This window comes from Salmo trutta, chromosome 15 (genome assembly GCF_901001165.1).
Source record: "Salmo trutta chromosome 15, fSalTru1.1, whole genome shotgun sequence".
Classification (NCBI taxonomy): domain Eukaryota; kingdom Metazoa; phylum Chordata; class Actinopteri; order Salmoniformes; family Salmonidae; genus Salmo; species Salmo trutta.
In genome coordinates, this window is record NC_042971.1 from 6,739,989 (window position 1) to 6,764,635 (window position 24,647).

At 39.5% G+C, this 24,647-nt stretch overlaps 2 protein-coding genes across 2 annotated transcripts; one reads left to right on the forward strand and one right to left on the reverse strand.

Moving 5' to 3' along the window:
• Positions 1-13,845: 13,845 nt before the first annotated feature.
• On the forward strand, positions 13,846-15,129 carry LOC115148211 (zinc finger protein 271-like; the record flags this gene model as incomplete). Its single annotated transcript, XM_029690184.1, has 2 exons — positions 13,846-14,584; positions 14,690-15,129. Coding segments are annotated over 2 exons (1,179 nt in total), but the record flags the coding sequence as incomplete, so codon positions are not given.
• Positions 15,130-23,178: 8,049 nt separating this feature from the next.
• On the reverse strand, positions 23,179-23,940 carry LOC115148212 (zinc finger protein 180-like; the record flags this gene model as incomplete). Its single annotated transcript, XM_029690185.1, has 1 exon — positions 23,179-23,940. A coding segment is annotated over one exon (762 nt), but the record flags the coding sequence as incomplete, so codon positions are not given.
• Positions 23,941-24,647: the final 707 nt, after the last annotated feature.

Sequence of the window (24,647 nt, forward strand, 5' to 3'; positions counted from 1 at the left end):
CACAATAATCATATTACTTTTTGACAGGTAGCAATAAATCACTGATATCGATTAGGGGGGAAATCAGGTTATACGTGCTGTTGAAACTAACACAACTAAACAAAACACATGGAAATGGGAGATATATTTTACCTCACTGATTAGAGGACAACCTGCAGAAGAGAGTCAGCTACATTTTGGAGTGATGCATTTAAATTTAGGGGTCGCTAAACAAAGGAACACAACACTTATTTGTCATCACTCATCGATATCATGCTAAAATCATTTGTGCGAGAGGAGGGAGATGAGGTTGCACATCCTGTTAAAACTAACAGCTCAAAAACCACACGGAATCTGGGAATAATGTGTACATCCCTGGTTAGAGGACAACTTGTAGAAAACAGCTCGCCGCATTTTGATTCAAGTGGGTCACCAACGTGGTAAGTGTAACACAACTCTTTTTTTGTTACTATTTATGTGATTTAACAAAAATGTACTAACTCTTTCAATTCAGAGCCTGGATTTTGACCCTGAGGTTAATATTTCATATCATGCTGAAATCAGTTAGAACAGGCTACAAATGTTATGGTTGTACATTGTGACATTAAAATACTCCTTCTACAATGTTAAAACATTTGACATTAATTCATTGATTGAGGTATTTTATCAGATTATCTCTGGTCACACTGATCACAGCTGAGGTTTGTCTTGTATGTGTTATATGTTGTGTAGTCCGCTTGCTAGACGTAGTAAAACTCTTCCCATATTGAGCACAGCTATAAGATTTCTCTGGTGTGATATCAGGCTGGTTGACTGAGTGAAACTCTTCCCTCATTGATTACAGCTGAAAGGCTTCTCTACTGTGTGTGTTCTCTGGTGTTTAGTCAGACAGCTAGACTTAGTAAGCTCTTCCACATTGAGCACAGCTATAAGGTTTCTCTCCTGTGTGTATTCTATGGTGAAGAGTCAGAATGCTCGAAGTAGTAAAACTCTTCCGCACATTGAGCACAGTTATAGGTTTCTCTCCTGTGTGTGTTCTCTGTGTGATTTCAGGGTGTTTGAATGACTATAAAACGCTTCCCACATTGAGTACAGCTATCGGTTTCTCTCCTGTGTGTGTTCTTTGGTGTACAATAAGATGGCGAGATGTATCAAACCTCTTCCCACATTGACACAGCTATAAGGTTTCTCTCCTGTGTGTGTTCTCTGGTTGTGATATCAGGCTGGTTGACCTTGTAAAACTCTTCCCACATTGAGCACAGTTATAAGATTTTCTCTCCTGTGTGTGTTCGCTGGTGTGATTTCAGGCTGGTTTGGATGAGTAAAACTGCTTCCCACATTGAGTAAGTATAAGATTTCTCTCCTGTGTGTGTTCTCTGGTGAATAAAGTCAGAATGCTCGAATTAGTAAACTCTTCCCACATTCATCACAGCTATAAGGTTTCTTCCTGTGTGTGTTCTATGGTGAAGAGTCAGAATGCTCGAAGTAGTAAAACTCTTCCCACATTGAGCACAGTTATAAGGTTTCTCTCCTGTGTGTGTTCTTTGGTGTACAATAAGATGGCTAGATGTATAAAACCTCTTCCCACATGACCACAGCTATAAGGTTTCTCTCCTGTGCTGTTTTATCTGGTGTGATATCAGGCTGGTTGAATGAGTAGTAAAACTCTCCCACATGAGTACAGCTATAAGGTTTCTCGACTGTGTGGATTCTCTGATGAATGTTAATGCCCTGCAGAGGAGGTGAATCTTTTCCCACAGTCAGAGCAGCAGTGAGGTTTCTTCCCTGTGGATCTATGCTGGTGTTTCTTGAGGTGTCTAATGTGGAGAGACTCTTCTCTGCCTTGTCAGCATCATGAGGTTTTTTTGAGGCTCCCCAGAGGACCCACGGTAGTCCCGTCTCTCTCCTGTGTGAACAACAAAGTCAGACAGATGGTTTTTAATAAGCCCACAACAGCAGAAATCCACTGTAAACAGCGTAACCATGATGTTGTACAACAATTGACGTCTGTAATGAATGTAATGATTATTTGACATTTGTCTGAAAATAGCAAGAACAGTCATAATTGTCTTGTTTTCACATAGTAGTAACATCTAAGATTGTAGACGAGAAATAAGTTACTCATGTTGTTGAAACTCTAAGCAGTGTGCCAGACGACTTTTGGTCACCAATATAGGCCCCTTTCTGTGTTTGCTAAAATTGCAGCACGAGGGCAATGCACATGCAATTTGGTTGTATAAACTCCTCCCCGCTAATGAGGAAGCCACTAGTTATGGATGTAGTATATCTGGTAATGAGGAAGCCACTAGTTATGGATGTAGTATATCTGGTAATGAGGAAACCACTAGTTATGGATGTAGTATATCTGGTAATGAGGAAACCACTAGTTATGGATGTAGTATATCTGGTAATGAGGAAACCACTAGTTATGGATGTAGTATATCTGGTAATGAGGAAACCGATAGTTATGGATGAAGGTTTTAGTTTTTACACAATGTGTTCTGAATATTACAATTTTGGATTATAATTATAAGGCTCCTTTGAATCTCCTCCTGAACCTCCTACTTCGTATATTGACCCATAACTTTGCCTAACAATAACAAACCTACTGTCGGACCCAAAACTTCACCTAACAACAAGATAGACCTAGGACTATAAATCATGTAATATTTTTGGTGAAACATGGAAACTAAAATGTCTTTGTCATGACATTTCATCACCAGATAATTTTGTGAATAATCCCACTAGGCTACCTCTGTAATCGTGTTGTCATTCTAAATGTCCTGAATAAAGGAAATAGCTCTGTGTGTTGTACAATTAGCCTATACATCAAGGAACAGTTCTCTACACATTATGAGCTAAGTATCTCTGTGTCCCGACAGACTAACGAGGACCCTACAGTAAATCAAGCAGACAATAACATTATAAACATCAATTTGTTAGGGATGTTGGATCGAACGTGGAGCACGGCATAACTGTCTTTAAGATGGCGCCGGAGAGGAAGGCTGACGTTTTAACCAATTGTGTTTTTTTGATCATTTCTTTGCGTTGTTTGGAACTTATTTTTTACTTATTTTTACTTAATGTCGCTACAATCGCTTATGACTGAAAATAACTTCTGGACATTCTGAACTGCGATTACTCACCACGGACTGGCAGAAACATTTTTTCCCTTTTAAAACCTCTTACATCTAGACGTTCCGCTAGCGGAACACCTGCTCCAATATCCAATGATAGAGCCTGGCGCGAAATACAAACTCCTCTAAAATCCGAAAACTTCCATTTTTCAAACATATGACTATTTTACATATCGAGTGCATAGAGGAGTTCTGTATCTATAATTCTTAAAATAATTGTTATGTTTTTTTGTGAATGTTTATCGTGAGTAATTTAGTAAATTCACCGGAGGTGTTCGGTGGGTATGCTAGTTCTGAACGTCACATGCTAATGTAAAAAGCTGTTTTTTGATATAAATATGAACTTGATTGAACAAAACATGCATGTATTGTATAACATAATGTCCTAGGAGTGTCATCTGATGAAGATCAAAGGTTAGTGCTGCATTTAGCTGTGGTTTTGGTTTTTTGTGACATTATATGCTAGCTTGAAAAATGGGTGTGTGAATATTTCTGGCTGGGGTACTCTCCTGACATAATCTAATGTTTTGCTTTCGATTGTAAAGCCTTTTTGAAATCGGACAATGTGGTTAGATAAAGGAGAGTCTTGTCTTTAAAATGGTGTAAAATAGTCATATGTTTTGAAAAATTGAAGTTTGGGGATTTTTTTGAGGAGTTTGTAATTCGTACCACACCCTATCATTGGATATTGGAGCGGTGTTCCGCTAGCGGAACATCTAGAATGCACACGAGCACAATGACTATACCGTTTAGCTAAGCTAAGAATAACGTGAATAATCAAGTCAATAAACGTTGGGTAGTTAGTTGGAATATAGTTAATATACTGGCAAGTTTGATGTAAAAGTAGCATTGAGAATGCACACGACCCCTTGGCTAAGAATAACGTGAATAATCAAGTCAATAAACGTTGGGTAGTTAGTTGGAATATAGTTAATATACTGGCAAGTTTGATGTAAAAGTAGCCAACTAATGTTAGGTAGCTAGCTGACATACTGCTGTGAAGATATGCTATGCGCTTTGTAAGGATAGCGTAGCTAACATAATTTGTAACATAACTTATTTGAAAAATCATTACATTGCTCAACATTTGTCATAATTAGTTTAAAGCAGTTCATTTGTATCCGCTCTCTTGTCGGACTTGGGCTGCATATTTTCCGCCATTTTCTTCAAATCTGAAAATAGTTGAAGCCACGCCCATTTCCTGAAGAATTGCATTTTGGGCCCTAAAAGCACAGAAAGTGTCCTCTGCATGTTTACCTCGTATTTTGTTGAATTTAGTACATCCGGGAACTTTTGGCATACTAACTATATGCATACTATGACAAATAAGCATACTATATACTAAATTCACGTCACAAATAGTACGGTTAGTATGAGTATTCTAACACAGCTCAGGTCAATGGGCAGCCATTTTGTTTCTGTTTTAAAAACTAGGTTGCCCCTTTAAAAAAGCCACACAATCAATCAACCAATCTGCAGTTCAAACAATAACAAAGCTGTAATTCCACCACTGTTTTGCTAATAAGATGATGGATGGGGCTGGAGAAATGTAACTAGTCTCAAATGCATAGACAAACCTATGGAAGCAAGGACTGACCATCCATGATATCAACATTATAGTTTTAACTATGTTTTGAGGCTATACAGTGTTGGTTTACATTGTTTCTGAACATGGGAGTAAAAAACGCTTATTTGGGGTTCTGATGGGGTACAACAGTTGAACTAAGCTCATGAGGCATGTGTTATATTCTTCAAGAATCAATGGCTATAAATAAATAATAAAGCATTTAAATATGGATGTAGCTATTGCATATTTCCCCTTTAACACCACACATCAGTTCAACAACTGAAGAGTTTGTGCCTCTGTTTTTAAGACAGTACTTACTAGTGTTAACCAGGGCCCGTTCATCGTTAGAACCATTGGACGCCTTAAGATGCGTTTGGGAAACCGAGCCCAGATATCCAGTTTCCTCCTCTTCCTTCTTCGATGTGACAGTCATCTCCCCCTCCTCCTCTTTCACTCCAAAAACTGCATCCTCTTCTTTCACAGTAACGGCCTCACTCTCTACTTCTTGTTTTACTGTGATGTTCTCTTCTTTAGCAGGAGGAGAGTAGCTGAGTAACCGCATGGTCGGGGATGTTAGCTAGCTAGGCTAATGCTAACTTAACCAGCCCGCTAGCTAACTAATAACAACAACACCGTAAATATGAAATTAAATCTGATAACTAACTAGACGACAAAAGTGGGTTTAAAACACAGTGGCTAATATACACGAAAGCGTCTAAAGAGCTTTATTGGTTCGGCTATTTTGTCTAGCAAGCTACTGAGGTGGCTGACGAACTGTTGCTGCTGTTGAAAGAAGAGTTCCGTCCACTAGATTATACGTCACACCAACAGTATTACCTTAAAGTCGCACACCGCCATCTGCTGACTGGAGTGGGTAACGCAGTTGAGTAAAATGTATATTTATTTCTGACAAAAGTTAAAGTGTAGGAAGCGTTCGTTTTTACTCACCAGTGTAACAACACAGTGTGGTTAAAGACTTAGTAACTTAGTTGTAGTCACGATATGGTTGCCTATAAGTACAAACAGTTATGTTTTTGCGTTGTTACATATTTCTTAACTTATTACCGGATATCTTCTAAACTACCTACAATGCAGTATTTCTCAACGTCATATGGAGGATCTACTCTGTGCTGCAGAGTTTGTATGCTAGCTCGGTAGCTAGCTCCAGCTTGTAAACGTCAGTCACACCTCATGCTTTCATATACTGTGTGGTCGTGATATCTAGTGGGAACGCATTAGCACGGTAGACTCTGCTGCCTTGTTGTCAGTAGGGATGTTGTGTTTGATACCGGAGCTACGAGGCCTGCGTCCAAATCGCTAAGCAGTAAACTTCAAAGCAGTGTACCGATGCCTGTATCACTTCATCAGCAGCATGTCATCAATGGCGTCTGAAGCTTCATTTCATCAAACAACCACCTGATTGGTTTGGTATTGGGCTTGTTCGACACTGTTGCTGCTGTTGAAAGAAGCGTTCTGTCCACTATATATACACGTCACAATAGCATCGCCTTAAAGCCCCACATTATGTATTGTTACACCATGTAGGAGCAGTATAGACCTAGTCTGTTCATTATATACATCTACATGATGTATTGTTACACCATGTAGGAGCAGTATAGACCTAGTCTGTTCATTATATACATCTACATGATGTATTGTTACACCATGTAGGAGCAGTATAGACCTAGTCTGTTCATTATATACATCTACATGATGTATTGTTACACCATGTAGGAGCAGTATAGACCTAGTCTGTTCATTATATACATCTACATGATGTATTGTTACACCATGTAGGAGCAGTATAGATCTAGTCTGTTCATTATATACATCTACATGATGTATTGTTACACCATGTAGGAGCAGTATAGACCTAGTCTGTTCATTATATACATCTACATGATGTATTGTTACACCATGTAGGAGCAGTATAGACCTACAGTAGCTGGCTACTTATTTATATGTTGTTTGAATGAATGAAACTGCCTTAAATGTGCTGTAGTGAACATTTTTTATTCTCACTAATCAATCAACACACTCAGGTCTTTGTATGTCTCAATATAATAGTATTATTTAATTAAATCCATGTAAAATAATCTTAGTCTGAATATAAAATGTGATCCTCAACTGCGTTTCCCTCCAGTCAGCAGACGGCGATGTGCGTCTTTCAGGCGATGCTGCAGCGTGACGTATAATCTAGTGGACGGTTCTTCATAAACAGCTCGTCAACCACCTCGGTAGCTTGCTAGCCAACATAGCCGAAAGATTCAAGCTATTTATACGCTTTCGGTCTATATTAGCTACTGTGTTTTAGACACACGTCTGTCGTATCTACTTGTTAACCTATTTAATTTAATATTACGTTATTTTTATTAGTCAGCTATAGTAGCTGGCTGGTTAAGTTAGCATTAGCCTAGTCGCTAATGATAGCTAGCTAGCTAACATCCCCGAACATGAGCTCCCTAAACTACTCCCCTCCTGTTAAAGAAGAGGAGGTCTGCTGGACGGAGAAAGAAGCTCAGGGGCTGAACATTGTCGTGAAAGAGGAGAAGGAAGAGGAGGATGTTACAGTAAAACAAGAAGTAGAGGGTGAGGCTGTTACAGTGAAAGATGAAGAGAAAGACGTTTCAGTTAAACAAGAGGAAGAAGAGGATGATGCTGTTTTTGGAGTGAAGAAGGAAGGAGAGATTACTGTCACATTGAAAGATGAAGAGGAGGAGACAGGAGATCTGAGTAACACCAGTAAGTACCGCCTTCAATTAGTTTTTAACTTTGGATATTTGGAGTTGGCTCGTCAATACCTCTTCAACGGAGGGTCCTGAGATGATGACTGATATGTCTAGAATCAGACGACGTAGAGAACAAGCTACCCCTTGTTTTCTCCGTTCCGTTTCCAAAAAGTGACTTAACATATATATTTGAGGAGGGTCTATCTGCTGACCGCAGACTGGGGGGCCACGGCATGTAGTGATTTTAATGTAGTGATGTTTTACTACACACCGTGACCCCCAATAGAGCCATGTGAGAGTTGGGTTGGCTACACCAAAGATTATGGATATACTGACAAGATGTCTCTCCGTCCTAACAAGGGGAGTCGTTGTCCACAAAGCTGCACTGTGGGTTGTCTATCTCCCGCCTATCCTGTCTTTGGATTGGTGGATACATCTTAATATTGTAATCTATTGTTTATATTCTATGAGGGTTGTTGACGTCAACCGCCTGTATTCAATGGAGAGAGATGCTAAGCTACTAGCATGAATATGCATAGCGATCTGGAGACAACTCCAATAGTGTTTTATCAAAGTTGTCGGTATGTCACGTGTCCACGTAACAACTTAATCATTACGAAACTTCTGTTAGATCAAGTAAACCTCACGTAGCATATAAGCCATTCATTTTGTTGTTGACCAAATTCAACACTTTCCACATTGGGTTGATAATTGTTTCCACTTGTATACAACCTACTGTAACCTACTGGCATGACCTAGAGAGATACAACCTACTGTAACCTACTGGCATGACCTAGAGAGTTACAACCTACTGTAACCTACTGGCATGACCTAGAGAGATACAACCTACTGTAACCTACTGGCATGACCTAGAGAGATACAACCTACTGTAACCTACTGGCATGACCTAGAGAGTTACAACCTACTGTAACCTACTGGCATGACCTAGAGAGTTACAACCTACTGTAACCTACTGGCATGACCTAGAGTTACATCCTACTGTAACCTACTGGCATGACCTAGAGAGTTACAACCTACTGTAGCCTACTGGCATGACCTAGAGAGTTACAACCTACTGTAGCCTACTGGCATGACCTAGAGAGTTACAACCTACTGTAACCTACTGGCATGACCTAGAGAGTTACAACCTACTGTAGCCTACTGGCTTGACCTAGAGAGATACAACCTACTGTAGCCTACTGGCATGACCTACAGAGATACAACCTACTGTAACCTACTGGCATGACCTACAGAGATACAACCTACTGTAACCTACTGGCATGACCTAGAGAGATACAACCTACTGTAGCCTACTGGCATGACCTAGAGAGTTACAACCTACTGTAACCTACTGGCATGACCTAGCGAGATACACTCTACTGTAACCTACTGGCATGACCTAGAGAGTTACAACCTACTGTAACCTACTGACACGACCTAGAGAGATACAACCTACTGTAACCTACTGGCATGACCTAGAGAGTTACAACCTACTGTAACCTACTGGCATGACCTAGAGAGATACAACCTACTGTAGCCTACTGGCATGACCTAGAGAGATACAACCTACTGTAGCCTACTGGCATGACCTAGAGAGATACAACCTACTGTAACCTACTGGCATGACCTAGAGAGATACAACCTACTGTAACCTACTGGCATGACCTAGAGAGATACAACCTACTGTAGCCTACTGGCATGACCTAGAGAGGTACAACCTACTGTAACCTACTGGCATGACCTAGAGAGTTACAACCTACTGGCATGACCTAGAGAGATACAACCTACTGTAACCTACTGGCATGACCTAGAGAGTTACAACCTACTGTAAACTACTGGCATGACCTAGAGAGTTACAACCTACTGTAGGCTACTGGCATGACCTAGAGAGATACAACCTACTGTAACCTACTGGCATGACCTAGAGAGATACAACCTACTGTAGCCTACTGGCATGACCTAGAGAGTTCCAACCTACTGTAACCTACTGGCATGACCTAGAGAGTTACAACCTACTGTAGCCTACTGGCATGACCTAGAGAGATACAACCTACTGTTACCTACTGGCATGACCTAGAGAGATACAACCTACTGTAACCTGCTGGCATGACCTAGAGAGATACAACCTACTGTTACCTACTGGCATGACCTAGAGAGATACAACCTACTGGCATGACCTAGAGAGTTACAACCTACTGTAGCCTACTGGCATGACCTAGAGAGATACAACCTACTGTAACCTACTGGCATGACCTAGAGAGATACAACCTACTGTAACCTACTGGCATGACCTAGAGAGTTACAACCTACTGTAGCCTACTGGCATGACCTAGAAAGATACAACCTACTGTAACCTACTGGCATGACCTAGAGAGTTACAACCTACTGTAACCTACTGGCATGACCTAGAGAGTTACAACCTACTGTAACCCACTGGCATGACCTAGAGAGTTACAACCTACTGGCATGACCTAGAGAGTTACAACCTACTGTAACCTACTGGCATGACCTAGAGAGTTACAACCTACTGTAGCCTACTGGCATGACCTAGAGAGTTACAACCTACTGTAACCTACTGGCATGACCTAGAGAGATACAACCTACTGTAACCTACTGGCATGACCTAGAGAGTTACAACCTACTGTAACCTACTGGCATGACCTAGAGATATACAACCTACTGTAACCTACTGGCATGACCTAGAGAGAGAGAGAGAGAGATGTGTGTGTGTATATATATATATATATATATATATAAGCATTTCTAAACTTTTTTTTCTCACTTTTATGGGGTATTGTGATGTGTTTATGAGGTATTGTCTGAAAATTGATAATTGAAAAAAATATATAATTATTATAATAACCAAATGTGTAAAAAGGGAAGGGGTCTGAATGCATGTATGTTGTATGTTCTAGGGCAGATTTTTTTTTTTTAAATAGTATTTTCTTTCTACCAATTGATTGGTTGAAATGTTATGACGTGTATTTGTTCATATAGACACACCCCGTGTGTTTAATAAAATCAACTCTATGTGCAGAACTTGAACTGAACTGATGCTTCAAGCGTTTGATTAAATAATTAACACACACAAATGACTTAAGGAAGCCAGAGATCAATATAACCAGAAGAAAATAACCAATTCCCAACCTGCTGCTGGCCTTCGTTTATTCTGACGTTATGCTCCTGGAGTTTCCGGTAAAATAGGCAAACTTTTTCCATTTCTGTTTGAAGTGCCAATTTATCTTACCATTTCAACCGATCTGCGTGCCAGTTACGAACGAGGTACAACACCTGTTTGGCTCCGCCACTTCCTGGGTAAGTGAATTGAGGTATTAAATTTAAGGATTAAATAATTTAAGGAATATATCCGAGTCTCACGCTCATCACCTGTGGAATGCTGGGCTTCCAGCGAGGTGTGGATTTAATAGTATGTTGTACCTAGTTTCCCTCCTTCAGGGAACAGTAGTTATAGTCATAACGTTAAGCTTGTCATATGATGAACTTTAACTTAAATACTGGATCTTGCTGTCGGACAGTTTTTTTGTATTCAGATCTCAGAAATGCTCTCTACCTACGTAACATTTATTGTCTCCTTATGTTACGCTGGGAAAACAGTTTTCATGGGCACAGAAATCCTAAATCATTTCAGTTTACTAAATCCAATGGTTCTAACCGAGAGTCACCTTAACTTTATTGACAACACCCAAATGGATACTGTCATTAATGCGGTTCTTAAATAATGACACATAATACTTAATACTGTAGCTGTTTAGTTACAGTCACATGTTCAACTATCATCAGCTGATCCAGGAAATCATTTTCTGCATGCCAGTCAAATGTAGTTCTTAATTCATTACTCTGGTAAAGACAGTTATGCCATGCTCCACGTTGGATCCAACATCCCAAACAAATCGATGTTTATAATGTGTTATTGTCTACTTGATTTACAGTAGGGTCTCGTTAGTCTGTCTGAACACAGAGATACTTAGCTCATAATGTGTAGAGAACTGTTCCTTGATGGATAGGCTATTGTACAACACACAGAGCTATTTTCCTTTATTCAGGACATTTAGAATGACAACACATTACAGAGTAGCCTAGTGGGATTATTCACAAAATTATCTGGTGATCAGGTTATGAAATGTCATGACAAAGACATTTTAGTCTCCTTGTTTCACCTAAAATATTAAATGATTTATAGTCCTAGGTCTATGTTGTTGTTAGGTGAAGTTATGGGTCCTACAGTAGGTCTATGTTGTTGTTAGGTGAAGTTATGGGTCCGACAGTAGGTCTATGTTATTGTTAGGTGAAGTTATGGGTCCTACAGTAGGTCTATGTTGTTGTTAGGTGAAGTTATGGGTCCTACAGTAAGTCTATGTTATTGTTAGGTGAAGTTATGGGTCCTACAGTAGGTCTATGTTATTGTTAGGTGAAGTTATGGGTCCTACAGTAGGTCTATGTTGTTGTTAGGTGAAGTTATGGGTCCTACAGTAGGTCTATGTTGTTAGGTGAAGTTATGGGTCCTACAGTAGGTCTATGTTATTGTTAGGTGAAGTTATGGGCCCTACAGTAGGTCTATGTTATTGTTAGGTGAAGTTATGGGTCCTACAGTAGGTCTATGTTATTGTTAGGTGAAGTTATGGGTCCTACAGTAGGTCTGTGTTATTGTTAGGTGAAGTTATGGGTCCTACAGTAGGTCTGTGTTATTGTTAGGTGAAGTTATGGGTCCTACAGTAGGTCTATGTTATTGTTAGGTGAGATTATAGACCATTTTGGCATACACTTAGTGGACAAAACCTCATTGTCAGGCTGATGTCAGGCTGATGGAAAACTAGCCAATGAGCATTTTACTGGTTGAAGTCGTTTTTAAATATAAAGTAGTACATTTTCGACAATAACACAAACATTATATTAAATCAGGACATTCAAACGAGCCTTACAATTATAATCCAAAGTAGTGTCAAATGATAATAATAATAATCATAATCAACCTGTAAATGGAGGCTATATTTGCTGTCAGCCTATGAGAACTCCCCTGAGTTTTCCCCCACGGTGGTGAATTAGTGAATAGACACAGAGCTTAATGTGAGTTTCCTTGAGTAGCACTGCTGATCTAGTGCTGTAATATTCAGAATACATTGTGATAACTAATCTTTGCTCACCATTTTTTAAATATATATAAATATTTTTTTCACCCCTTTTTTCTCCCCAATTGGTACTTACAGTCTTGTCTCATCGCTGCAACTCCCATATGGACTCTGGAAAGGCGAAGGTCGAGAGCCATGCGACCTCCGAAACACAACCCAACCTAGCCGCGATGCTTCTTGACACAATGCCCACCCAACCCGGAAGCCAGCAGCACCAATGTGTCGGAGGAAACACCGTACACCTGGCGACTTGGTCAGTGTGCACTGCGCCCGGCCCGCCACATGAGTCGCTAGTGCGCGATGAGACAAGGATATCCCTGCCGGCCAAACCCTCCCCTAACCCGGACGACGGTGGGCCAATTGTGCGTCGCCCCATGGGCCTCCCGGTCGCGGCCGGCTGCAACAGAGCTTGGACTCGAACCCAGAATCTCTAATGGCACAGCTTAGACCACTTGCTCACCATTTTTGCTCCAGGCAGATATACTACATCCATAACTAGTGGTTTCTGCATTAGCAGGGAGGTGTTTCTGCAATCAAATTGTGTGCGCATCGCCCTTGTCGCAATTTTAGCAAACACAGAAAGGGGCCTATATTTGAGAACAAAAGTCGCCTGGCACACTGCTTAGGAGTTCAACACCTTTTACTTATTTGTAGTTACTACTAATGTGAAAACAAGACTAAATATGACTATTGTTGCTCACTTGACTGTCTTAAGACAATTGTCAAGTAATTTTAACATTCATTACAGACGTCAATTGTTGTACAGTATCATGGCTACGCTGTTGGCATCACCTTTTTCAGTGGATTTCTGCTGTTGTGAGCCTTTAACTATCTGTCTGACTTGTTCACACAGGAGAGAGACGTGACTATCATGGATCCTCTGGGGAGCCTCAACATCATGATGCTAACGAGTCAGAGAAGAGTCTGTCCAGATTCTATCACCTCAAGAAACACCAGCAGAGACCCACAGGGAAGAAATCTATCTGCTGCTCTGACTGTGGAAAACATTGCAAATCTTCATCAGAACTTAAATACACCAGCGAACACACACAGGAGAGAAATCTCACCACTGTTTTGATTGTGGGAAGAGTTACTTAAGATTAAAATCACTAAAAGTACACCTGAGAATTCACACTGGAGAGAAACCTTATAGCTGTGATCAATGTGGGAGGAGTTTTACTACATATTTCTCTCTGACTCTACACCAGAGAACACACACAGGAGAGAAACGGTACAGCTGTACTCAATGTGGGAAGAGTTTTACTCAGTCAAGCAACCTATCACACCAGAGGATACACACAGGAGAGAAATCTTTTAGTTGTAATCAATGTATGAAAAGTTTTATTTCATCTAGTTACCTGACTGTACACCAGAGAACACACACAGGAGAGAAACCTTATAGCTGTGATCAATGTGGGAAGACTTATATTTCATCTTGCCATCTGACTAGACACCAGCGAGTACACACAGGAGAGAAACCTTATAGCTGTAATCAATGTGGGAAGAGTTTTACTCGGCCAGACAGCCTGATATCACACCAGAGAACACACACAAGAGAGAAACCTTATAGCTGTGATCAATGTGGGAAGACTTACATTTCATCTTGCCATCTGACAAGACACCAGCGAGTACACACAGGAGAGAAACCTTATAGCTGTGATCAATGTGGGAAGAGTTTTGCTGCATCTGCCTCTCTGACTCTACACCAGAGAACACACACAGGAGAGAAACCTTATAGTTGTGGTCAATGTGGGAAGAGTTTTACTACATCTGGCTCTCTGATTCGACACCAGAGAAGACACACAGGAGAGAAACCTTATAGCTGTGGTCAATGTGGGAAGAGTTTTACTACATCTGGCTATCTTACTCTACACCAAAGAACACACACAGGAGAGAAACCTTATAGTTGTGGTCAATGTGGGAAGAGTTTTACTACATCTGGCTCTCTAACTCGACACCAGAGAAGACACACAGGAGAGAAACCTTATAGCTGTGGTCAATGTGGGAAGAGTTTTACTACATGTGGCTGTCTCTCAAGATCAAAACACCTCAAGAAACACCTGCAGAGATCCACAGGGAAGAGAACTCACTGCTCCTCTGACTGTGGGAAGAGATTCACCTCTTCATCAGGCATTAAAATTCATCAGAGAATCCACACAGGAGAGAAACCTTGTAGCTGTGGTCAATGTGGGAAGAGTTTTACTAGGTCAACCAGCCTCATATCACACCAGAGAATCCACACAGGAGAGAAACCTTTTAGCTGTACTCAATGTGGGAAGAGTTTTACTTCATCTAGCCATCTGACTCTACACCAGAGAATACACACAGGAGAGAAACCTTATAGCTGTGATCAATGTGGGAAGAATTTTGCTGCATCTGGCTCTCTGACTCGACACCAGAGAAGACACACAGGAGAGAAACCTTATAGCTGTGGTCAATGTGGGAAGAGTTTTACTACATCTGGCTGTCTGACTCGACACCAGAGAACACACACAGGAGAGAAACCTTATAGCTGTGATCAGTGTGACAAGAGATTCTCCGGTAAAAGACATCTGATCAAACATCAGAAAATACATGAATGAGTTGTTTCATGATATCAATGATATAATGTCACAATGTAGAATGTTTTTGACATTGTAGAAGGAGTATTTTAATGATGTCACAATGTAGAACCCTAAACGTTTGTCCCCTGTTCTATTGATTTCAACATGATATGGATATTAGCCTCAGGGGGAAAATCCAGGCTCTGAAATGGAAGAGTTACTATTTATGAGATATAATAAAAAGTGACGAACACAAAAAGAGTTGTGTTACACTTACCATGTTGGTTACGCACTTGAATCAAAATGTATCTGGCTGTTTTCTACAAATTGTCCTCTAACCAGTGATGTACACATGATTCCGTGTGGTTTTTGAGCTGTTAGTTTTAACAGGACGTGCAACCTCATCTCCCTCCTCTCGGCACAATTGATTTCAACATGATATTAATGAGTTATGACAAATAAGTGTTGTGTTCCTTTGTTTAGGGACCCCTAAATTTAAATGCATCACTCCAAAATGTAGCTGACTGTCTTCTGCAGGTTGTCCTCTAACCAGTGAGGTAAAATATATCTCAATTTCCAAGTGTTTTTTGTTTTGTTGTGTTAGTTTCAAGAGCAGGTTCAACCTGATTTCCCCCCCAAATGGATATAAGATTTGTGTTTTGCGTTTAGCTAGTGCGTTGCTATGGATCTTTATTTATTTTGACTGCACGTTTTTCCCGTATTGGAGATGAGTTTTGTTTGGGCTCCTTCCAAGGAGAAGAGAGTTCTAGAAGCTAGTGGGATTTAGAAAGAGGAGAGTTCTAGAAGCTAGTGAGTTTTAGGAAGACGAGTGTTCTAGAAGCTAGTGAGTTTTAGGAAGACGAGAGTTCTAGAAGCTAGTGAGTTTTAGGAAGACGAGAGTTCTAGAAGCTAGTGAGTTTTAGGAAGAAGAGAGTTCTAGAAGCTAGTGAGTTTTAGGAAGACGAGAGTTCTAGAAGCTAGTGAGTTTTAGGAAGACGAGTGTTCTAGAAGCTAGTGAGTTTTAGGAAGACGAGAGTTCTAGAAGCTAGTGGTATTTAGGATTCTATAGAAAGAAAAAGGAGAAACAAATAATACTATTGTATATTATTATTTAGAAATACGGGTTTTTTCTTGTTTTCAATTGTTGACAGCCAGTAGACACCATGTTTATATTGTAGAAGGTGAAGCATTGTAGTTGATTATAATGTGAAATGGAAGTTGTTTTCTGTTGGTGGTGAGCAAACTTTTCCAACAAAAATATAGGATATATTTGTTGTCTTAAGGTGTTACAGGCTTTGGTTTTTCCATTTATGTTATGAGGTTGGACTTTAGCACGTATAGCTCGTTAGCACGTATAGCTCGTTAGCACGTATAGCTCGTTAGCACGTATAGCTCGTTAGCACGTCTAGCTCCTTAGCACGTCTAGCACCTTAGCACGTCTAGCTCCTTAGCACGTCTAGCTCGTTAGCACGTAGGACGCATTGATTGGTGTCACCTCGTTAGTCAGTATGTGTTACACCTGTGCTGGCTTGTCCATCTCGTTAGTGGGAAGGTGTTTCACCTGAGCTGGTCCAGGTTCTATTTAAGAGTGTCTGGCCCAGTGCTCCAGTTGTCTTGATACGTGGAGAGTCAACACCTTTAGTTGCTCCACCTTTTTGTTTTGCTTCCTGTCTTTAAGTTTGGTGTGGGTTTTTATTTTGTTTGTCTCTTCTTGGGCAGATTTAGTGGGTCTCATGGTGGGTGTCTTTTAGGTCCCAGTTGTTGTTACTAGTCAACTTTCAGTGGACACCCCCATAGTGTCTTTCAGAGACCCTCCTAAAAAACAAGTTATATTTTGGGTTGGATGTTGCATCCAATTAATATTTTAATCAATGGATTTTCCTTAGAATGCTAATTCATCTTTCAGTTGTTAATCTTATGTTTGTTGTGGTAAATATTTCTGTTTATTTTCATTGTTTTATTTTTTTTCCTGTGAAGCATCCATGTCTGAAATGTGCTGTATAAATAAAGCTTGATTTGAACATATTGCAAAATAAATTAACCCAATGACTGACAATCAACAGACTCTTGCAAAACCAATACGTATCTTGGTCCATCTTATTATGAAAAAAGTATAAATTCAGTATATCTCCCACTATGTCAAAATAGTGCTGGTATGTACGTTTAGTATCACTTTTCAACCAACCGAGTGCATTTGTTGAAGATAAATGTTTAATTCAACAATACGTCAAAGGATTCAACTACTGCAAACCGAAACAAACAAATGGATCAACCAGATCAATCCCACTTTTCCAGCCTGCTGAAGGCGTGGTGGAGTGGTAAACACCACCCCCGGCTCTACCAGGGGCTTGAGGTGGTCTCCCACAGCTCTGCTTATGTAATGTTCTGTGGCCTTGCTGTTCCATTTATTGACTGTCCCTGCAACACAGAAACACATTTAGTCATATTATATATAACACTCAAAGTAATGGATATGGAGCATCTATGGCCTCAGTTACACCTGGCACCTAAATGTGACTTCTGTCATCTGATCACTCCAAGCTGCATTAGGTTCAGATCTACCAGGATGGGCCTTTGACATAGTCTGGGCACGGAATATGCATAAGCAATGTAAAGAGATGTGAGGAAAAGTACATTCTTCACAAATGATCTTCATAATATCAAAGAACAAATGTGTGTGTCTGAGGGGAAATTAACTTTCATACAGCCAAAAGGGGTGAGAAATTACACCAATATCAGTGGACAATTTGCACTAATGTAAATAAACATGGATGATGGAACATATTCCCTTTAGCTGACGTGATGAACCGCTAAGGGGACATAAATATTTACCATCTAAACCATGTGTGACCTCTCACCTCTCTGGCTGTAGAAGTGTTCTTCCTAACCAGTCCCTCAACAGCTCTCTGACTGAGCTCCACCCTCACTGGGTCTTCAGAGGAGAGGAAGGCTGAGGAGGGATGGAAGGATGAATGGATCAGTCAGTCAATAAAGTGTAGAGCTGCTGTCTATGCTGTCTGACAAAATCACTATTTTAGTAGTTCATTAAAGTAAATAAGGCTTTATGACTGCTGAATACCAACTATCAATAACTTAGATCATGTATTTTCAGGTAGAGATACATCCTTGGGACGTCCCTAGCCCGTTGAAGTTGACATTTAAAATGGTTAAGGTTAGGGGTTAAGGTTAGGGTTTAGGGTAGGGATGTCCCAAGGATCCCAGATAGCATTGACCATTGTGCATTCTTCTGTCTCTTTTACATAGCAGGTGATGGGTTCTGACTTCTGAACTTGAAAATATTAAATATCCTTATTATGTGAAATTGAATGAAACAATAATGTATGTTGATGCTAATATGATGTACAATATTCCATGATGTTTCTATATGATAACAATAGAGTAATATATTTAATATGATGTACAATATTCCATGATGTTTCTATATGATAACAATAGAGTAATATATTTAATATGATGTACAATATTCCATGATGTTTCTATATGATAACAATACAGTAATATTTAATATGATGTACAATATTCCATGATGTTTCTATATGATAACAATACAGTAATATATTTAATATGATGTACAATATTCCATGATGTTTCTATATGATAACAATACAGTAATATATTTAATATGATGTACAATATTCCATGATGTTTCTATATGATAACAATAGAGCAATATATTTAATATGATGTACAATATTCCATGATGTTTCTATATGATAACAATAGAGTAATATATTTAATATGATGTACAATATTCCATGATGTTTCTATATGATAACAATAGAGCAATATATTTAATATGATGTACAATATTCCATTATGTTTCTATATGATAACAATAGAGTAATATATTTAATATGATGTACAATATTCCATTATGTTTCTATATGATAACAATAGAGTCAAATATTGAATATGACATATACTATTTTTTAACAGTTTCACTAATTCATTTTAATTAACTTAATCATTATGATTCAACATCAGTTCACCGTCTCACCTCATACTGTATTGGAGCAGCAGCAGCTGACTGCCCGGTTCAACATCAGTTCACCGTCTCACCTCATACTGTATTGGAGCAGCAGCGGCTGACTGCCCGGTTCAACATCAGTTCACCGTCTCACCTCATACTGTATTGGAGCAGCAGCAGCTGACTGCCCGGTTCAACATCAGTTCACCGTCTCACCTCATACTGTATTGGAGCAGCAGCAGCTGACTGCCCGGTTCAACATCAGTTCACCATCTCACCTCATACTGTATTGGAGCAGCAGCAGCTGACTTGATCGTTGATACTAATCATCATGTTTGAATCTGAGAGTAAATAGAGCCGACTACACTCTAAAAATGAAGGGTTCAACTGGAGTTGTTCTCAGATCCCCTAAGAACCGTAGGGTTCTTGGTAAATGAAAAACAGCTCCAAAAGGTTCTTCAAAGAACTTGTTAGAAGGTGGGTTCATCGAGGAACCTCCGTTGTTGCTGGACTTCTTCCGGGAACTTCGCAATTACAACTGAAAACGATGGTGACAAGTTTGGATGCGACAACAGTTAAAAAGGTTAAGTTGGGTTGATGTTTGGCTCTGAATATGTCTCGAAATAATTTATTATAATAATATAACATACTAATAATGAATAACGAAGACAATGATGGTTTTCTGTGAATATCTTCCATAACGTTACTATAGTTAATGAACGTAAATATTAGAAAGCCGGGTTTGACCGTCGACGTTGTATGAGCTACAGTACAGTACCGTTAGCTAGCTAGCTAACATTATGTCCTAACTAGGCACAACTAGGTTTGGATTATTCCCTCAACTATATTCTTTCCCATATATTGTATATCGTTTCCATAAAGCCAACATGGCTTTACACTCATTAACGTAAGTTTCCAATCTAGAGCAGTTCTCACTTTTGTGATAATGAACTAGCTAACGTTAGCTTTGCTAACTAACTAACTAACTAACTAACTAACCAACCAACCAACCAACCAACCAACTAACTAAGGACGGTGACCTGTCCAGACGAGATGTTACAACGAACTGAATCGTCAATGGAGGTCTTCCTCTTTATATAGCCTGCTACAGCATGCAATACTATTAACTCACAAGGGGGCATAACATTACATGTACAATACTATCCCATTTTGGAAACGTTACATGTACAATACTATCCCATTTTGGAAACGTTACATGTACAATACTATCCCATTTTGGAAACGTTACATGTCCGCCCCCTTGTGGAGGGAAATTAATATCTTAGATGGTAGCTGTAGATGGGATTCAAATGCATAATAGTATTAATACAGTGTCTAGACTACCTCTTTTGTATAAATGCCCTTCAGAATCCAAACACAGTATTGCCACGCAGCAAAATGTTGCGTATAATCTTTCAAGTCAGCCTGATAAAATATTGAACAATTTGTGTGCAAAGATATCTTGAAATGTGATATTAGGCCTGTATGGCAGTACTGTATTGGCTAGTGCTTTCTCCAATATGTTCTTCTATTTTGCATTACATTGTATGTTGATGCCATTTCTTTCAATATTTATTTAATATATATATATATGTTTTAATGCTTGTAAGACTATTCTTTGACACATTTTCTCTTCCTTTGAAATTCATTTCCTTGTCAATCACTTGCTCATTGGTGAAAATTAGCATTATGACAATATCTTTTAATAAAATCATTCAAAACCTTTAATGCAATTGCAGACAGAAGTTGACAACAGGAACATAACGCATGTTTCCGAGTAAGTTCTGCAAAAAAGGAAAAGTCCCAAGTTGCTTTTATTAAACCCGAAGTCCAGCCATTACATCATTACCTTCTACTCATGAGACCAAGCCCATGCAGCCACACAGCTATACAAACGTAGAGTTTCAGTGTTATCTAAAAGCTTAGCAGTAAATGTCCAAGTTGATTTATAGTGGAATGTCCGACTAGTGTCTTACACTCCCCTGTAGAGTCCTGTCTTCACAGTCACACATTTCTCAGACAGTTTTGTTATAAGAGGCAGTAGAAAAGTACTGTGGAACAATATTAAACCTCATAATGTATATATATATATATATATATATATATTGTTAATCTGTAGTCTAGGACCCTATAAATGTAAGGAGGGAGGGGTCTTATAACCCCTCCCCTTTCATTAATACAACATTAGCATAATCAATTATTATAATACATCAAACATTTGGTGTTGCCCCTATCGTGAACCTCTAACACCCCTTAAGAGAATGCTCACCACCAACAGAAAACAACTTCTATTTCACATTATAATCAACTACAATGCTTCACCTTCACTAATATAAACATGGTGTCTACTGGCTGTCAACAATTAAAAACAAGAAAAAATTTTTTTTCCCCCCACTAGCTTCTAGAACTCTCGTCTTCCTAAAACTGCCTAGCCTCTAGAACTCTCTTCTTCCTAAAACTCACTAGCTTCTAGAACTCTCGTCTTTCTAAAACTCACTAGCTTCTAGAACTCTCGTCTTCCTAAAACTCACTAGCTTCTAGAACTCTCGTCCCCTTGGAACGAGCCCAAACAAAACTCATCTCCAAAACGGAAAAATGTGCAGTCAAAATAAATTGTGATCCATGGCAACTCACTGGCTAAACGCAAAACTTTTTGACTGCCCACCCTTGAGACAATCAGCAACCAAGTTGTCCTTACCTCAGACATGTCTGATTTCAAGAGGAAACTCCTACAATATCCGTAGTAACTTTCCACCTCACTGCAGAGCTTCTCTCTCTTTTCAGGGTTCACTCAATAGGCATGTTGTTGGATCGGGGCCCAGTCCCCAATGTCATACTCTAGTACATTTGGGTTGGCACATCTGGGAATGAACTCTGATATTCTAAAAGCAGGGCAACAATGTCAATATAATTGTACCAAAAATTGTCAGTTGGTTACATGAAATGTAAATATGAAATATTTGGTTGCATGGTCTTATTTTCAACGGCTCTTCAATGACATTTTGCTAGGTGGGATATCCCCAATGTCAAAACACAGTTTTAACGTGTCTCAATCAATAACCAATATGCAGAAACAGTTTGCGATATATTGAAAACATAAAATGTGCTATATACACAAACATCTGCCACAATAATCATATTACTTGTAATTTTTAAAACAAGCACCTTTTAGACTGCACAAGCAGCAATAAATCACTGATATCGATTAGGGGGGGATATCAGGTTGTACGTGCTGTTGAAACTAACACAACAACAAAAAAACACATGGAAATGGAAGATATATTTTACCTCACTGGTTAGAGGACAACCTGCAGAAGACAGTCAGCTACATTTTGGAGAGATGCATTTAAATTTAGGGGTCGCTAAACAAAGGAACACAACACTTATTTGTCATCACTCATCGATATGCTAAAATCATTTGTGTGACAGAAGGGAGATGAGGTTGCACGTCCTGTTAAAACTAACAGCTCAAAAACCACACGGAATCTGGGAATAATGTGTACATCATTGGTTAGAGGGCAACTTGTAGAAAACAGCCAGATACATTTTGAAGTGTTGCATTTTGATTCCAGTGGGTCACCAACGTGGTAAGTGTAACACAACTCTTTTTTTGTGAGTCACTTTTTGTTAAATCACATAAATAGTACTCTTACATTTCAGAGTCTGGATTTTCCACCTGAGGCTAATATCCATATCATGTTGAAATCAATAGAACAGGGGACAAACGTTTAGGGTTCTACATTGTGATATCATTAAAATACTGCTACTACAATGTTAAAACATTCTACATTCTACATAATTCATTGATATCATGAAACAACTCCTTCATGTATGTATTTTCTGATATTTGATCAGAGATCTTTTATCATTTTATCTCTGGTCACAGCTATGAGATTTCTCTCCTGTGTGTGTGTTCTCTGGTGTTTAGTCAGACCCCCAGACTCAGTAAAACTCTTCCCACACTGATTACAGCTATACAATTTCTCTCCTGTGTGTGTTCTCTGGTGTAGAGTCAGATTGCTAGATGCTGCAAAACTCTTCCCACATTGACCATAGCTATAAGATTTATCTCCTATGTGTGTTCTCTGGTGTAATGTCAGATGGCCAGATTGAACAAAACTCTTCCCACATTGATCACAGCTATAAGGTTTCTCTCCTGTGTGTATTCTCTGGTGCACTGTCAGATCTCCAGATCGACAAAAACTCTTCCCACATTGATCACAGCTATAAGGTTTCTCTCCTGTGTGTGTTCTCTGGTGTAATGTCAGATGGCCAGATGTAGCAAAACTCTTCCAACATTGATCACAGCTATAAGATTTCTCTCCTGTGTGTGTTCTTTGGTGTTTAGTCAGACCCCCAGACTCAGTAAAACTCTTCCCACACTGACCACAGATATACGGTTTCTCTCCAGTGTGTGTTCTCTGGTGCACTGTCAGATGGCCAGATTGACCAAAACTCTTCCCACATTGATCACAGCTATAAGGTTTCTCTCCTGTGTGTATTCTCTGGTGTTGAGTCAGATGGTAAGATTGACCAAAACTCTTCCCACATTGATCACAGCTAAAATATTTCTCTCCTGTGTGTATTCTCTGGTGCACTGTCAGCTCTCCAGATTGACCAAAACTCTTCCCACATTGATCACAGCTATAAGATTTCTCTCCTGTGTGTATTCTTTGGTGTTGAGTCAGATGGTAAGATTGACCAAAACTCTTCCCACATTGATCACAGCTATAAGGTTTCTCACCTGTGTGTATTCTCTGGTGTTTAGTCAGATGGCAAGATTGACCAAAACTCTTCCCACATTGATCACAGCTATAAGGTTTCTCTCCTGTGTGTGTTCTCTGATGAATTTTAATGCTTGCTGATGAGGTGAATCTCTTCCCACAGTCAGAGGAGCAGTGAGTTCTCTTCCCTGTGGATCGCTGCAGGTGTTTCTTGAGGAGTTCTGATCTGGAGAGACTCTTCTCTGCCTCGTCAGCATCATGAGGTTGTTGAGGCTCCCCAGAGGATCCATGACTGTCCCGCCTCTCTCCTGTGTGAACGACAAAGTCAGACAGACGGTTAAAGGCCCACAACAGCAGAAATCCATTGTTTATTTGAGGTAAAAGGTGATGTCCAGATCATACCCATGAAGTTGTACAATTGACATCTGTTAATTTATTTGACAATTAAGACAGTCAACTTAGCAACAATCATATTTTGTTTTGCTTTCACATTAGTAGTAACTAGAAATAAGTTATTAAAGTTGTTGAAACTCTAAGCAGTGTGCCAGATGACTTTTGGTCTCCAATATAGGTCCCTTTCTGTATTTTCTAAAATTGCAGCACGAGGGCAATGCGCACACAATTTGATTGCAGAAACACATCCCTGCTAATCAGGAAACCACTAGTTATGGCTGTAGTATATCTGCTAATGAGGAAACCACTAGTTATGGATGTAGTATATCTGAAATGGTGAGCAAAGATTTTAGTTTTTCACAATGTATTCTGAATATTACAGCGCAAGATCAGGAGTGCTACTCAAGGAAACTCACATTAAGCTCTGTCTATTTACTAAT